Source organism: Leptodactylus fuscus, chromosome 1, assembly GCF_031893055.1.
Source record: "Leptodactylus fuscus isolate aLepFus1 chromosome 1, aLepFus1.hap2, whole genome shotgun sequence".
Classification (NCBI taxonomy): domain Eukaryota; kingdom Metazoa; phylum Chordata; class Amphibia; order Anura; family Leptodactylidae; genus Leptodactylus; species Leptodactylus fuscus.
The window spans coordinates 277,211,334-277,228,542 of NC_134265.1; the positions used below are offsets into that span (position 1 = coordinate 277,211,334).

At 40.6% G+C, this 17,209-nt stretch overlaps 1 protein-coding gene across 1 annotated transcript; it reads left to right on the forward strand.

Moving 5' to 3' along the window:
- Positions 1-66: 66 nt before the first annotated feature.
- Positions 67-9,620, forward strand: ELMOD2 (ELMO domain containing 2). Its single transcript, XM_075287627.1, has 9 exons — positions 67-206; positions 1,307-1,452; positions 2,353-2,381; positions 3,410-3,507; positions 3,636-3,765; positions 4,474-4,607; positions 6,611-6,679; positions 6,994-7,127; positions 9,403-9,620. The coding sequence occupies exons 2-9, from the start codon at positions 1,308-1,310 to the stop codon at positions 9,540-9,542; spliced, it is 879 nt and encodes a 292-aa protein (XP_075143728.1). The 5' UTR covers positions 67-206; position 1,307; the 3' UTR covers positions 9,543-9,620.
- The last annotated feature ends 7,589 nt before the right edge of the window (positions 9,621-17,209 follow it).

A 17,209-nucleotide genomic window follows, 5' to 3' on the forward strand; every position in this document is an offset into this window, starting at 1 on the left:
AAATACTTGTGTCTCAAACAGAAGCCATTTTTGTGAAGTCAATGATCCACTGGATTCTATGGAGGCGGCGCCAACAACATGGCTCCTAGAGTTTTACCTCGGATGTAACAGTTCGTTAGTACCGTGACGTAGACTGACAGCTTTCGTGTACACATTGATTTCTATACGTGCGGTACCGACTGAAACGGAGTTTGCTGTCAGACAAGGTGAGGGCCGTGTAGTTTTCCTGCAACATGTCACCGTTTGCCGGCAGAGCCATTCCATTTCCAGAGCAGTTTGTGGGTTAAGAGCACAGCTGACATATGGTGTATGTGACTAGATACAGGCGGGCACTTAAAGGGGTCCTGCACATGACACGTCAGTCACTGCATACTTGTTTGGCCGTGTTTGTGTCAGCTGTAAACAATTGTTTCCTCTTCCTGTGAGATCATGTCCCATTCCTGGTGTGCTATGAGGATGCCCTTACACAATGAAACCAGTGGTTGTGTGAAGATATGTGGAAACTCATAACAGAAAGGGGTTTCCTGGACTATGATCTTGGATCACCTGCCCTTAGGATGTGCCACCAATATCAGATCTTACACAAGGAACCCTTGCAGATCAGCTTACTGGGTCTAACCCAAACACTACAAGCTCATTGGTGGGGTTCATCAGTATTGTAGACTCAGGCAAATCCTTTAAGTTTTGATTTATTTTGTAAAAAAGTAATACATGTACTGACCATATGTGTTACTGTAACGGGCAGTGCTGATTGTCCCAAGATGGCAGATGACAGGAGATAAGGAACCAGTGTGTTAGATTTGTATATTTTGTTCTTCTAGAAGATAATCTGCTGCTACCGTAGTAATGTGACAGATGCTCATCTCCCTTCTTACGGTTGAATAAACATGTCCTCTTGGTTAAAGTACAGGTTTTTGGGAAGTTTGAGGGACATCGTTTTCAGACAATAGATCTTATGTGTAACAGGTGTGAAGTGGTTGTCTAAGAGAATCCTCTTTTTAAGTGGAAGTTATCCACTGTTGTTACCAGATGAAGCCTTTTCTAGCCTCTGCCGAAAAATATAATATTACATGGCAGATGAAAGGCTGCCCATTGAACATATGGAAGGTTTGGGTCCTCCAAAGTGATCAAAGAGGAGAACTCCACTGTGTACAGTGCTTAATGTTGTATCAATGAGAGACCCTTTCACTGTTATGAATAAAAGGCTTTTTTTAATATATATATATATATATATATATATATATATACAATGATCACAGTCTTCTCTATTTGTACAGGTATTAACACATTCTTTTTACTAATCTAGGATGGTTCTCTACATCTGGCAGTATCTCTACAGCAATTACTTTAGATTTTGGTTGAAGTGGTTTCTGAGGCAGATCGATGGCAAATGTGAGCTGCAGAGGATTTGTGACGGTTCCAAGGATGGCGCTCGACGAACACATAGGATAGGTATTATTCTATTAAATCATCTATTCTTCTGTTGTTTTAAGTGAAAAAGTAAACTGTAAACGGGTCCGATTTCAAAAAACATGACTTCTCTCGTCCAAACAGAGCAATATCAAAGCTAACCTGCGATTACTGCAACTACTCCTATAATATTACCGTACGATAGCATTCGGGGACAAATATTGGAATCCTTCAGGTGCTCCATGTCGATATTTGACTATGGCTCCTCAGGGGTTAAGTGCCTGCTATCAGAGATATCTCACTGCTAGGTATCTACTGTGTGAAAGAGCAGGAACCCCCGTGCTATAACACCTGCTCAACTCCTGAACGTATTTAAATCCCAACATCCACCAATGTTACAGCATGTCAAGTTGGTCAGATAGGCCATAAAAATTACACCCTGGACAACCTGTTTAAGATAGATTTATTTATTCTGTCTGAAATACTACCCTATATTGAGGAACTGTCAGGGAAATTCTACAAAGCAGATTATGCAGTGCGAGAAGCTTTGGGTTGATTTTCAATGTACAGTCTAATTATATTATAATATAAATAGTTAAATATAAATCTGGGGTTGCATAAAAATGCTGGTTCACAAAATCGCTGCAAATTTGAGAACTAGAAATAGTGACACAAAGGGGGAGGCTTCCAGCCATTTATGTGCTTCATGTTACCTGCATTATAAAAGTACTGTACTAAATCTGCTCAGAACTATAAGACACATTGGTAAGTCCTCTGTGACAAATGGACATTTGTATGTCGGTGACCAGGAAGTCTTCTGCATGAAGAATAAAGTGCTTGTGATTATAATGGCTCTGAAAACAGACTGCCGCATTTCAAGGTAGAACATGTATACTAGTATAATGATAAAGTGGTTAAATAACTTTTGTTTTTCTGTCTTAGAGTATTCCTTGGAACACTCAAAAAGTAAGGTAAGAGACATTGTCAAGTGTATTTGTGACACTGCATCTGTTTTAGGCTACATGTCTCTGTTCAGAGATTCAGCCTTGGTGTCCATTGAAAATTAACAGATGAAAAAGTGCTGCAAGTCTGACTTTTTCATCAAGTGGTTTCAGTTTAAAAGAATGGACACCCAGCAGATCCCATTATAGTCAAAGGGGTCAATTGGGCACTGTTGGTGTCTGCTAATTTTGTAGTCTGTGTACTAAAGGCCCAACCCCCAGTGCAATAACTGCCTCATTTGCATAAAAGAAAAATGATGTTGTTTATCACTGTAATGTTCTCTGTAACAGGGTGGAGGCAGTTAAATATTCTATGGGAGGGGATAGACTCCCTTGAATGAGAAGGGGAGAAGCGTACAGGACCCTTCTCCCCATACCTGGATCTCTTTAAAGAGCACCTGTCACTATTCCTTACATCTGTTTGAGTAAATACTTGCATTCTAGAAAAATTGGCAAATGGCATGCAGGAAGATGGGCTGTATGGGAGAACTGAAGAGGTTGTGTAATTGCTACAGTTTTGCAGGTTTTACCCACAGAATCGTGTGACCATCAACAATGATTAATTCTTTTGGTGACTTTCACGACCAGACGGCATTTAGTCACATCATAGGTGTTACTCGACTAGCTTCAACATGTGTCTTCATCCTTAGGCTAAGTTCACATCTGCACTGGAACACAGTACGAGTATTACAGAGCTGGTAGCTGAAGGAAAATTGATGCTAACATAAGAGGACTGTTGTACATAAGCAATGCGTAGTGAAAATTTTATTTGTCATTTTATGAGTATACGGCCTTAGAAATATTTGATTCACCTATGAATGAGCAGGTGGATGGTGTTTGGAGCAGTACCACTCTCTGTCTTGTGCCTCACCCTTTCATCTCTGCTCATTTGAAGACAACTGCATCAGTACATTAAGTGCGACTATATGTAACTATCCGTATAGGTATGTGGTATATGAGTTATTTTACATGAACTCATTTTTCTAATATTTCAACAGGTGCTGAGATGTGCTGTTAATATTGCTGAAAATGAAGTTGACAGATATTTATCTGATATTGTACAAGAAAAGAAGATCAATGTGGAAAAAGATAAAAGGTTTGTACCTTGTTTGTAATCGCATCCTAGAAATATCCTCAGAATGACATTGACCCTGGAATTGTACTGTGAAAGTGTGAAAACCTTGAATTGACTTTAGTGAACAAAATATCTGCCTTGTCTTTCAGGATTCAGATAAACCTAAGGATATGCTTATTACAGATTTCTGGGTATAAGAAGCTATATTTGGATGTGGAGAACATAAGGAAACTGCCGTATGACTCTGACAATCCTGAGCATGAGAAACAGCTACTGGAGGTCAGTAACCCCCTCATAGCCATGTTCCTGCACCAGCCAGGACTTTGGGTCTTCAGTAGAGCTGAGCGAACACTATTCGAAACTCCCGTTTCGAATAGAACACACCCATAGGAATGAATGGACGCAGCCAGCGCTTCCATTCATTCCTATGCGTGCGTGCTATTCGAAACGGCTGTATCGAATAGTGTTCGCTCCTCTCTATTCTTCAGGCATCTCTACTTGCATGCATCCAGTTTGAGTGAACTATCGAGTCACAGCTTTTATACTTGACCAACATTCCCTTTTATGCCAATTCTGTTGGACTACCAGGCCATATGTTATCATTTATGTGATCTTTTGAAGCATACAGTTGGGCCAGCTCCAGGGTGGGTTATGTGGGCCCTTGGGCAACCGAGCCTCAGTGGGGGCCACTCTGTGGTACAACTCACACAGCGTCAAGTGCAACAGCTGGGATTATTTAGGTTCCTCCTACAATAACTGGTGATCTTTTGCAGCTTTTAACCTTTTCCATTGCATAAAAGGTTGTATTAAAAGTAGTGAGTGAAACCTACAAGGATAGTTGACATGCTACAGGTTTAAAAGCAGCAGTGCAGGCCACTTAGAGCTGTAAGTTCTACTTTTGTTGTATGGGGATGAGAGTTGTTAAAATTTTATTATTAAAGGAGATTTTTATGGTCATTTTAGCTTTGTTTTATATTGTTTTTTCAGCTTTGGGACTTGCTCATGCCACATGAGAAGCTGACTTCCAGAATTACTAAGCAGTGGGGTGATATTGGCTTTCAGGGTGAGGATCCGAAGACAGATTTCCGTGGCATGGGCTTCCTGGGTCTAGCCAATTTATTGTAAGTTCAGTTTCTTTGGCTAATCTTTAGGGTAGTGATGGGAAATGTAAATGAAACACTGAACATATGATACTGTCTATCAACAGTAACCTAATCCCAGTACCTTGTAGAGGTGTTTCTACAGTTTTGATATATACATCTGTTACTCAGCTTCAGAGCCCCGTTTTTATGTAAATCATAGTTTTATTCATCTGCAAATGAAGATATAAATACTTTGGAGGCATGGCTTAGCTTGCTTGGACTTTGGTCTTGACTCTAAATTTCTAGGCAAAGGACGTTTCTTCTTATTTGTATATGAATAAAATGGTGATTTGGAGCTCCAAAGCTGAATAACAGAGGCATTTTTGTAAACTGTAGAAATGCCTCCACATATAACTGACTTGCTGCTGACAGACTCCCTTTATTTAGCAAGATGAGCAAATTGATAGCTTTGTGGGAAAAAAAAAATTCTGTATAACATTTAAATCCCTTCTCATTTTGTGCAAATGGGTGGTCATAGTCAGTGATTGACAGATATCTTTAGATGTGCACCTATACAAAAAGGGCTGTCAATCACAGAATCGAACCCCTGACTCCTAAGCCCTGAATGAGCAGAGATTTAAGTGAATAAAGTACAAATTATACTGGATCTTTTTACCAGAAAATCCACATATAAATCTACTTAGCACTTCCTTGCTTTATTAAATGTTGCCCACAGATCAGACAGAATATTTATCTGGACAGGTTCCCTTTCAGTTTTGTAAAGGCTGGTATTCTCTGCTGCTTCTAAAGTGAGTGATTGGGTTATATTAATAGGTGATGGACAAATTGCTGTCATTCATTCTGTTCATTCTGTTACTTCTAGTGGATACAACTCTGACCATGGTCATGTGACGTACGGTCCATGGTCATGTGATTTATGGTCCATGGTCATGTGCACACAGGTGCACAGCTCGTTACCGTCACAGCACAATCAGACAGCTGCCTGGTAATCAGCTGTGCACCTGCGTGCTCATCACATGACCATGGACTGTACATCACATGACCATGGACCGTACATCACATGACCATGGACAGACTTTTATCCACTAGAAGTAACAGAATGAATGACTGTAGGCAGAGATCTAGAAAACCGGGAGGAATTGATACAGAAAGTATATTGGAAAATTGTATATCCTTTTATTGTATAAACAGTAACATTTGTTTCTCAATATTGGTCTGAAAGTGGCCAACCCCTTTAATATCAATAGAGAATAACCCAAAATATGGTTGCCATTTCTTCTGGGAACCTAGAACTTGTCAATTACCTATTGTAGATAAATCTACACCTATTCAGTGGTTGTAGTCATTGGATAATTAACTATTCCTGATTTACAGTAGATGGACAGTATGGTGTGATTTCCTTTTGAAAAATACCATAGGTCATAACTAAATATGTCATATAATATAATATTCTATAAATAATTTATATCTATGCTCATTCTGTGTTTACTTTTCTTTCCATTGCATTCACCCTAAAAGCATTTCCATCATACATCGTGTGTTGTTTTTGTCTCCACTTGTTCATGCATGTAGTTTCCTGGTGTGGTAGTTGATTTTGTTACATTAACTTCTCTAAGTGAAGAAAAATCAAACCTGTATCATTTTGGGGTGTTGTAAGTTTGCTATTCATCTATATGAACATACAACATCTGTACTTGTGTCTTGTTTTGGTTTGCAGTGCTGCTTTGCCATGTCATCTATGACATTTTATCCAAATACAGGTTCTGGCTTTGACAATTTTCTCTATAGACTTTAGTGGGCCTTTCAGTGTAACATATCTACTTGATGACCAACTTTTCAAGAAAACATTAGGTTACTTTGTTGCAAGATTCACATCTCTGTGTGTGGCTGTGATGCAAATGGCATCCTGTCAAGTTATTTGCTAGCTTGTTTCGATATTGTATTAAATTAGTTTAATGAGAAATGTAAGTGGACTCCTGTATTTTAATTCAGTGATTTGCTCTTGTATCTTGTTTTTGTAGGTACTTCAGTAGAAATTACACAGAGGAAGCTCGTGTAATACTGTCTCATTCCAATCATCCAAAACTTGGGTAAGCCTATTAAAATGTAACACATTTTTTAAGATACTAGTATATATCGACAGCTTTATGCTTCATTCATATTTGCGTAGTGATATCCATGTGATTTCTTTGAGTGATATGTAATTGAAAATATAGAAGGCAAAACCAGCCATGGCTACCACAGATGGTTTCTGTTTCTTGTAGAGTGACTGGATGCATCTTCTAGGATTATTCACTGTGTGGGGGATTAGCGACATTGATGGGGTCTGCTGACTTCTATTTAACGCTTATTCTTTTTGCAATTAGTTACACATACGAAAATGACAAAAACACTGTCTTTATAGGTATTCCTATGCTATTGTTGGCATCAATCTGACAGAAATGGCATACAGTTTACTCAAGAATGGTGCTCTGAAGTCTCACTTCTATAACATTGTACCGGGGTTCCCTGAGATTAAATGCTTTCATCAGTTCTTTTGTAAGTTGTGTCTATGTATTCATGGTATTGTTGTTTTAAATAATAGTGGATGTATAAACATGTAATATACATATTTTTATTATAAAAGTACAGTAATGAATCATCTGTAGGTCGCCATAACTTAGTGTTATGGCATATTTCACCACCTCCACCCATTCAAGTTCTTATCATCTGTTACTAAATATTTTTTCTCTAACCTCCACCGTTCAGCAGCCACAAACGCAGTTAGTTTTGGTGCCCTACGTGCGATCTAAGCTCTGTGATGTTCAGGCAGGGAACATTATTTAGAGCTCTAGTCATAGACAGCCGGTGTAAGAACTCAGAATCACACCCCTTACCTGCTCCTGCCTGACACTGCCCTCCTAACAGTACAGAGCCTAAATAGTATATCATGCATCAAGGCTAACAACATTGATTTTTCAGGAACGGTGGGAGTAGAGGAAAAATGCCAATTGTGCCAGAATCCATGGAGCAGCATAAATTAAATGATTTAAGAACTGTTGGAGGTCCTCTTATCCCAGTACATAAAATGAAATTCACATTTATAAGACATATGAAATATGATTTAGTTATACTGATAAAACAGCTGGACTGAAAGTAGTTCTCTCTGTTATTGACTATAGATTACTTATAAATCCTTGAAATACTTGAATTATTGCATATTACTTTCAGTTATATAGATTTTGCTTTCAAGCCAGCCACTGTCCATGTTGCAGACTGATCATATCTGTGCTCTAGGATAAAGTCTTCTTCTCTATATCTTGAAGGGCTTTACCCACAAAAGACATTTATGGGTGAAGTACTTGTAAGAACACTTATTTCTGATCATTGCTTTGTGCATACAGTTGATCAGGAGATAAGGAGCAGCTATCAGGTGATCAGGAGCAGTTTGCCAGTTAGTAGGAGCAGAGCTACAGTACTCCAGCACGGCTGCTAGGAACCTTCTGCTTTTGTCTCCGTCCCCTATATAGATTCCATCAGTGGCTGCTTGGAACAGCTGATGAGTGCAGGATACGGGCGTTGGCCCCCACCAATCTCACACAGATCACTTATTCTGAAGATCCTATCCTAAGGCTAGGTTCACACTTGTGCCATGTTTTCTGTCTTTTTTTTTTATTTTTTTTATGTAGATTGTGAGCCCCACACAGAGCTCACAATGTACATTTTTTCCCTATCAGTATGTCTTTGGAATATGGGATGGAAATCCATGCAAACACGGGGAGAACATACAAACTCCTTGCAGATGGTTTTCTGCCCTTGGCGGGATTTGAACACCAGGACTACAGCGCTGCAAGGCTGCAGTGCTAACCACTGAGCCACCGTGTGGCCCCATGTTTTCTGTCTTTTGAGTTCGCCGGGGAACCCGAATGATGGAGAGCCTGTCTGCTAAAACAGTGGTTACCCACAGACCCCATAAAATATAATGTGGTACACTGGGTGTTCTTCAGGTTTCTGACGTTTTTTTTATACTAAAACTGGCTGAGACAAAAGTCCTCTGTGCAGGACTTTTCTCTGTGATTTTTGGCAGTTTCTATGGTGTAGTCCAACAGATACTCTGATGTATAGGTGAACCTAACCTGAGAGATTGAGATGGCTTTAGACTAGGTTCACCTCTGTGTGAGGAGAATCCTCTTTAAAATTGGTAGAGAGAAAAGTTCTCTGTCTCCCCCAGTTTTGGTATAAAAACGGACGAAAACCAATGGTCATGGGGTCCACAGGTAACGAATGGGCTCTTCGTTGTCCGTGTACCCTGGTGAGCCCAGCACAAGTGTGAACCTAGCTTAACCTACTGGCTGTTCTGGCTGATGATTCTACAACACTTATTCTCTTACAGTATGCAGGACCTTAGAAGAACAAGCAGGACACTCTGTATCCCAGTGCATAGATGTTTAGCAGATTTTGTACACTCCAGCATTATAATAATTTTCTATATAATTATAGATATACTTGAAAGTGTAGCTCCTGTTTTACATAGCCATATTCTGCATATAACAGAAATTGGTGAACTATTCAAGATACTGGCAGTACCATATACAGGCAAACTTTGCATTCTAATCAGAGACTTCTTGCAGGTTTGCTCAATATATTAATGAAAATAAGACTGTTTACCCAATTGTATGAACTGTCCATATGAGACCTACAGTATATCCTTGGCCCCAAAGCCAGAATTAAATCTGTTCGAACAATGTTGTATGGTACTGAGATGACCGTATTTTTATTACATTTTATTTATGAAGTAGTTATCAGCTTTTTTAATAGTTGACTTCTGTTTCAGGCTATCTTCTGTATGAATTTGACAAGTTTTGGCTTAAAGAAGAACCCGAGAGTATCATGCTATTCAACCAATATAGAGAAAAGTTCCACGACCAGATCAAACATCTCCTCAGTGACCCTGATGTCATGCTGACACTCTAGCGGCATCAAAATAATCCTAATTTATATATTCAAGACCCTGGGTACCTTGTATTATTTAATGAAGATTTCCCCAAAGCATTCTTTATGTAATGTTCAGTTCAATGTCTGTATTTCTTTTACTAAGGCTAACTGACAATCAGATTCTATGTATGTTTATACCAAAAGTGGGCAGAGGTATTGTCATGGATTTGCCCTCTAATCCAGTGTTAACATGTATTTTCATCTCTCACTTAGTCTGTATGTTATGACTGAATATTTGGAGTCCAATAGAAAGCATTTCTATCTTTGGCACAATCTTGATGCCTTTAATGCACATGGTGTAGAATTTATTGCAGGAAACGGCACTTCATTTTTCCCTTAGTAAAATTGGAAAGAGTCTGTACACCTCCATAGGCTTCTTCAGCCAACAGCTATTCCCCTGACTCCCTCATACACACCGAAGCTTGGTTTGACTGAGCATGGATGTGCTGACAGTGGGCAGAGGGTAGTAATCATGGCATCTCTCTTCTGTTTACAGGTGACATTTGACCTAATCCTTCCATCTGACGCAGTCCCCCATACACATAAGATATTCCGCTGACTCTTCATTTTGTGTGTATGGGATCTAGTGTCCTGCAATAAGTTTTAATCCATTAGCGTATTTGATATTTTGCTTTGTGTATTTGCCACAGATTTATGTCCATTTGTAATGTTGGTAGCAGTCTCCCAAGCTATCTTGCAGAAGTTTCATGCAATGTGAACTGGAATTTGTGAGATTTCTTGGCTTGGCTGTTCTTGGTCCTGTGAAGGAGGGGTTAGTTAGGGTATAGAAGCTGAAGGGATTGCAATGTCCTATAGGGTAAGAAGAATCGGTACCAGTTGAAGATCTGTATTAGTGCTTATTCAGACTGCTGCATTTTGTCTGTGCAGTCTGCATGGACTAGGCTTGGACAGCACATGGACTGTGTGAATTGGGCCGTAAACACATTAGTTTTTATTCAGAGACATAGCATAAAATAAATAGCATAATGCACTGTTCTGGTGTGTTTGCAGACTAGAATAGCCCTTGTCATGTGCAGTCCATGATTTCTTCCAGTTATCTCCTTGACAGCACTTGGCCCTGTGCACAGTTTTGTTTTGTTTTTTTATCACCAGTGGTTAGTGGACACACTATGGACAATTAAAAAAAAAAAAAAAGTGTGTGCATGTGCCCATACTTTGAAACTCCAGCATAGCGCCCAGTATACAGCCCTTTTATAAGGTATTTATTTATGATCTCATATTTCACAAGATCACTTTATATGCAGATCCCCTTAAAGGCAGAATTTTCTGTTTCTATAATGTACTCATCCTTCCGTGGACACAAACCTCAAACTTGCAATCTCTCCTGGTTATGATCCTGCTGGAAGCAAAGATCATCTTCAACATGCACTTGTAAGAGAGAAACAAGTCCTTAACCAGGAGGTGTTTAGTAAACCTTAATGGTTTATATCTGTAGGCAGTCTATATTGTTGTTTGGTTCTATGTGATGTCCATTGCTGGCAATGGGTTCAGATGTTCAACACTTTGACACTATCATACTTCGGCTTGTAAGATATTCACTCACTGTGTGCATTTCATGTTTATTGTTCGTATAGTTTTGGCTATTGCATGTTTTTGGAGCAATAATTACAGTTTATCTGAAACCAACTAAGATAACCTTTTGCACAAAGTATTTCTGCTTTGTTGCCGTTTCACCATTTTCAAGCCTGCTTTAGCACCATTGAGTTTTATCAGCCCGGTTGTAGCAGTGAAGTACGTCTTACTATATACCTACCACTTGAATAGAGACCCCCTACTGCCCTATTATTGTTTATTAGGCATTCTGAAAGGATTTTCCAGTTTCCCAATAAAGATTACTTATCATAAGGAAAATGTATTTCATATAGGTCTGGATTGAAAGGTTTAGACATTCACACCCTATGGTGCCCCATTTCTAGATTAAAGTGAGTCTGTAACAAGGAAACTCGATATCAAAAATGGTGCATCTATGTGACAATTTAAGGGTATGTTGGTGGTTAGTATAACATCCCCTAAAATCCACTGTGACTGGTTTGATATAAAGTATTGGTGACATATTATTCTTGTACAATTCAGTACTATAGCTTGTGTCAACCTCCAGAGCTCTTATGGAGCATTCACACTTGTGCCGCTGTCCGCCCTTTGTGATTCCACTGAAAAGAGAGGAAAAACTGCCTGGGGATGGCTTGCCGGCGGTCCCATTTCAATGGGTTTTTAAAGCAAACTGCCGGTGTCTGTATGTAGCCTTTCTGCCGTGAAACCATCTTTTCTACACGGACACTAAGTCCTATATGTCTGACTTTGTGACTGGCACAAAAAAACGGTTTCACGGCGGAGATGCTGCATATGGACACCAGCGGTTTGCTTTAAAAACCCTTTGAAAGGAATGGGGTTTTAAACTGACTGCCAGCAAGCTGTCCCCAAGCAGTTTTTCTGACTTTTCAGCAAAATCCCAAAGGGCGAACAGTGGTGCAAGTGTGAACATTTCTTTACAAAGCAGCTCAGCTAGGGCTCCCTTTCGCATGAAAAAAGAGAGTAAATAAATATTGCTTCTATATTTTTTACAACCATTTCTAAGCCATCACTCAGTGGTCATCTAGTCACAGGAAATAGTCACATTCTTGCTAATCCCTGCCTTTAATATTTACTAAGATTCCAAAACCAATGGCTTGTCCTGGCTAAAAACGGTTCCATACATCAAAGTAGATTTGTTTCTGCAGCAAATACAAATGTCCTTCCATATCTTAATGTGTTGTGATAAGTAAAGTGAACAGCTTTATAAAAAAAATCAGTATTGGTTGGAAGGTTTCAGATAATATAGAAGTTTATATATACAAGGCTACATGCACACAATGCCATTTTAAGAACAACAGAGGACTATTAGTGTATTCAGTCCATAAAAAAAATGTGTGAATACTGGCCATCAAATAATAGGAAGTCCTATTTCTGGCTGTTTTCAGGGATCCCTCTTTGACTTTAGTCTATTCAGGGTGTAGGATGGAAGCAAAACGCCTGTTAAAAAAAGAAAACCAGACCATTTCATCCATTATTCACAGCCGTTTCTTTCACTCTGGCCATGTGCATGTAGCCTAAGGATGCCTTGTAATGTAGTAGCAGCAGCAGCTACATGTGAGCAAAAGCCGTTTGTCTGTAGCCGCCATTGATAAAGTGGTTATACACAAACACCTTTACAGTCGTGTAGTCCTTGGTGGTCACAGCATTTCATCCACAAGTGGCGGCCACTACGTTATATACCAGAACACAAGAAGCTAATATTCTCTAGTGATCCACTGTTATTGGGTTGTCAAATCTGTCCCATAGTCTAACACATCTATTTCCCTAGCTGTCAGACTTATTAGCCCTACTTTGATATGAATTCTATTTTTCTAACGTGTGAGATATATAAAGTGAATGTATATGGAAAGTAAGACCTAAGGTGAGATATTACCTGAGGCGTTATTAAAAGATATATCTAGTTCAAATATGAATTCCAATGAAAATATTATCGATTGGAGAAGGAAAGGGTGACATGGTCATTTGTACGGGTAATACAGTATTTAGTATGGCTTCCTGTTGGTCTTGTCACCAGATTTATAAGAATAGTTATTTCATAGGGAATATAAATAGCTACTAATATACACCTGTCAGGAGAGGTGATAGGTGGTCCCTCTAATATTGAAAGGTTCCTTAAAGTGAGTAAACGGTCCACAAAATACAGAGTAATCGGTAACTCTCAAACTGAAGTTTCAATGAACACAACCCCCCCCCCCCTTGTAGGTGATTTCTTTGGACAAATTCTTGCAGTTTTGTTCCTCGCTTAACCTTTCTGTTTAGAGTTGTTTTGTTTGCATTGACACTAGTTTTGTTCCTGTTTTGTTCTATTGGTGTATTATATATCCAGGTAGAACTGTTTTATTCACTATCAAAATACTTTTATACTTGCAGTAAACCTTTCTTTTTTCCCAGACTCGTGTGTCTTTCCTTTTTCCATCGTTTTGCTATGTATGTTTTAGCTATGCCTATGTTGCTGTAAAAGGGGTAACACTTTTGAAGTTTTTAGTTTGCATGGATAAATACAGCCACCAGGGGGCACTACATCTATATTATAGCCAGCATAGAGTTTTATTACGTAAAAGCATTTAGTTGGTGTTTTTAGGCTTTTAAACTCAGCATAGATATGAATATTTTACATGTCTTAGAATAGAAATCTATGAATTAAGATTTAGAACTATGAGGCTATGTGCATAGAAGTCAGTTTTCACATATGGATGCTGCAGCGTTTACTGGTTTTTACATGGTTTTCTTTGATGAAATGTCCCTCCAGAATAATAGTTTTCGCTACACCTGTACATGCAGTAAACCAGGAATGTCAAACTAATTTCTACCGAGGGCTACATCAGCCTTATGGTTGTCTTCAGTGGGCCGTAATTCTGCGACTGTATAAATGTATCTATACCAGTTATGTATAGTTACATTTATAGCCTGTTGAGAGTTACCATAAGGCTGATGTTAACTTGTTGTTAATACACGTAGGTAATGGTGTCCTAATTATCTCCCCTCTAAAGGTAACAGTCCCTTCATAGGTAATAGTGTCCTATTCGTCCCTCCAACAGAGATATTGAGGACCCACCCCAAAAGGTAATAGTTCTCTCCACCCCACCACCTGTTTATATCACATTCAGTCCAGGCCACACAATTCTGGTGAATAGTGATGATGTGGTGCCTCGCTGGGCACCTCTATTTTTGCCTGCCAGATACCATGTCACTTGCGCTATGGTGCCACAAGTGATACCATAGAGCAGGGTAGACAGTATGGCTGGAAGGACATTAAAAGAGGTACACAGCTGGGCGCTACACCAGCGCTTTGCAGGAAAAATAGGTAAGTACTCAATTACCTACACCTGGAGGCAGTAGTATGGTGACAGGGCCTATGAGGCCTCCTGGTTTAGGGGCCCAGTCACAAGCACTACCATTGTGAGCCCTCTATAGCTGTCTGTTGTGTCTTCAGCTGGAAGATCCCCAGTACCGTATCCGTACCTGGAGACTGCTGTGGACCTTTCTGCCAAAGACAGAACAAAGTAATGTAATGTGGCTTACTAGCCCCCAACAAATAATATGGATTCCACACAGTATATGACCCCCACATAGTGATGTTAGTGTTAGGAAACTAGTATAACAGTAGTGGACCGTTAGTCCCGGGCAACCAGAATCCCCTACACACTGAGGCAAAACAGCACTGATCGATCAACACTCTCCAGAACGGAACCAGGCACTAGAGGTCTTTGTCAGTGCTTCTGATTGTGGAGTTGGACTTGGTAAATTCTGGGACCCAGAAACCTCAGCTGCCCAGAGAACGTCACCCACTCAGTACACCCCAAGTTGCAGTGGAACCAGAAAACCCAAAAACTACTCTCCTCAGTGGGTGAAGAAACAGGAGAAGCTGGTCAGCAGAGTCGAGTACAGTTCTAAGGATCGCTAGGAGACTGCGGAGACACCACAGGAAAGTTGTACAGGCTGTCGGTGCACAGGAGGTCACACAGAATCTAGGGGTAGTCAGGACGTAGTCAAACAAGCTGGCTCGGTACACAGGAGGTCACAAGGTTACAGGGGGTGCAGCGAAAGAGTTGTCAGAAGAGCCCGGGTCATACAATGGAGGTCACGAGGTGTCCAAATCAGAGGTCAAGTAGAGGTGGTCTAGGAAGCAAGCAGGGTCATACATGGAGGCCAGGAAAACAGGAACACAATAAGGGAGGCAAGGAGAGCAGGACAGGCCGGTGTAATCGTAGGGTGAGCTGATCCACAGAGAACTGAATAACCAGAGGCAGGCTGGAGCCAGAATGAGTCCTAAATAGCCTCCGGCCCGCCACTGACCTCCCTGACCAGGGAAGTATGGTCCCGATCCCAGGAGGAGACCAAAATCCCCCACAGACTATTGTGGAGGTTCGGGGCCTCCTTCGCTAGGGACTGGAAGTGCCGGACCAGGCGCAGAAGACAGAGTGGGCTGGCAGTCTCCGTGCGGTGCTTTGACAGTTAGGTTGGTAGTGACCTTCAGTTTATTCACCTATACACACCCCTGCCCAGACTGGCCTCTGCTACCACTGCCAGGGTGTGTTGTACCAGACGCTGAGTGCCAGAACATAACGTCCTGGTGCTCTTCAGCATCGTAACACAACGTACAGTGCTGCTTAGAGGTGGCAGTGGAGGCCGGCCTGACAGGAGCGTGGATAGGTGAGTAAAATATTGGCACCCTATTGCAAAAATACCATAGGTAGCGGCTGATTCAAAAAGACTGCTGCCCCTAGTTCATTTCCTAAAGCACCGTCTGAGGCTGTCACCTCAATTCGCGTCATTGCAGAGGCAGCACTGGACTGTGGACCTTGTGTCTGACACCTGTGCAGTAAACTACTTTCCTCCCCCTGGTGGAAGCAATTGACTATACAGTATGTTACTCACTTCATACAGAATTACAAGTACTGTATAGGATGAATTTCCAGGAGATACTGGAATTTTTTTTTAATTATTTTTCTACATTGTTCCCTAGCAACATTGCTGCAGGAACTATTATATACGATGGGTATCAAGGCTCATATGGTGGCAAATTCCGTACCATTGCCTCTATAATAAAGAAATGTAGAAACTTCACAGGCTCAGCACATGCCTTTGGTTACTAAAAAACATGGAATAATGCAGACTTTAGTTCTCTTCCTTTCATGTCGTTATTCCCCATCTACAAATCAAATTACTTGCTTAGAGCTTTCGCTCAATAGCCTGTTGCCATATACTATAAATAATGAACACAAAACACACATCACATCGTGGTTTTCTTAAAAAAAAATATATAATTTATTTTGTTCGTTTTCCAATTTAAAATAAATATAAACATAAAGAGAATGAAAGGATCAGATTTTCCCCGATGGTATATAGTAATTTCTCTGGCTTGGCTTTATGTTGTACAAGAACAGGACAGAAGATGTAGTTTTCTGTAAACTGTGTATTTTTTTTTTTTTTTTTTTTTTTGTGCACCGTTTAGAGGGGCTGGAAGCTGACCCGAACAACTCTTTGTGAAGATAAATATAGACTTATAATGGGCAGAGTTAATATAATTTTTCAGCACTACTATATTTTTAAATGGAAGAACCAGCTTCTACAGTTAATATAAGGATACAATTTTCTTATAGAACAATATATTAACTTACTCTTCTAACTCCTTTATATCCAGCCATATGCAGGGCCGCCGATAGGCCAGTACTACTGCTACTGGCGTCAGGGGCCCGGCCAAATTTTAAAATGGGGGGGGGGGGCCCGGGCCCCCTGGCGCCGGCAGCAGTCATTATATGTCCTGTTTCCGAGTTGACGCGGCTGAAGTGAGGAGCTGACACAGGTCAGCTCCTCGCTTCGCCGCTGCCGCCTGTCTCGCTGACACATATGCGGCTGAAGCGAGGAGCTGACCTGTGTCAGCTCCTCACTTCGCCGCTGCCGCCTCTCTCGGTGACACATATGAGGCTGAGCCGGAACCCGGGTTCCGGCTCAGCCTCATATATGTCACCGAGAGAGGCGGCAGCGGCGAAATGAGGAGCTGACACAGGTCAGCTCCTCGCTTCAGCCGCATACATGTCAGCGTCAGGGAG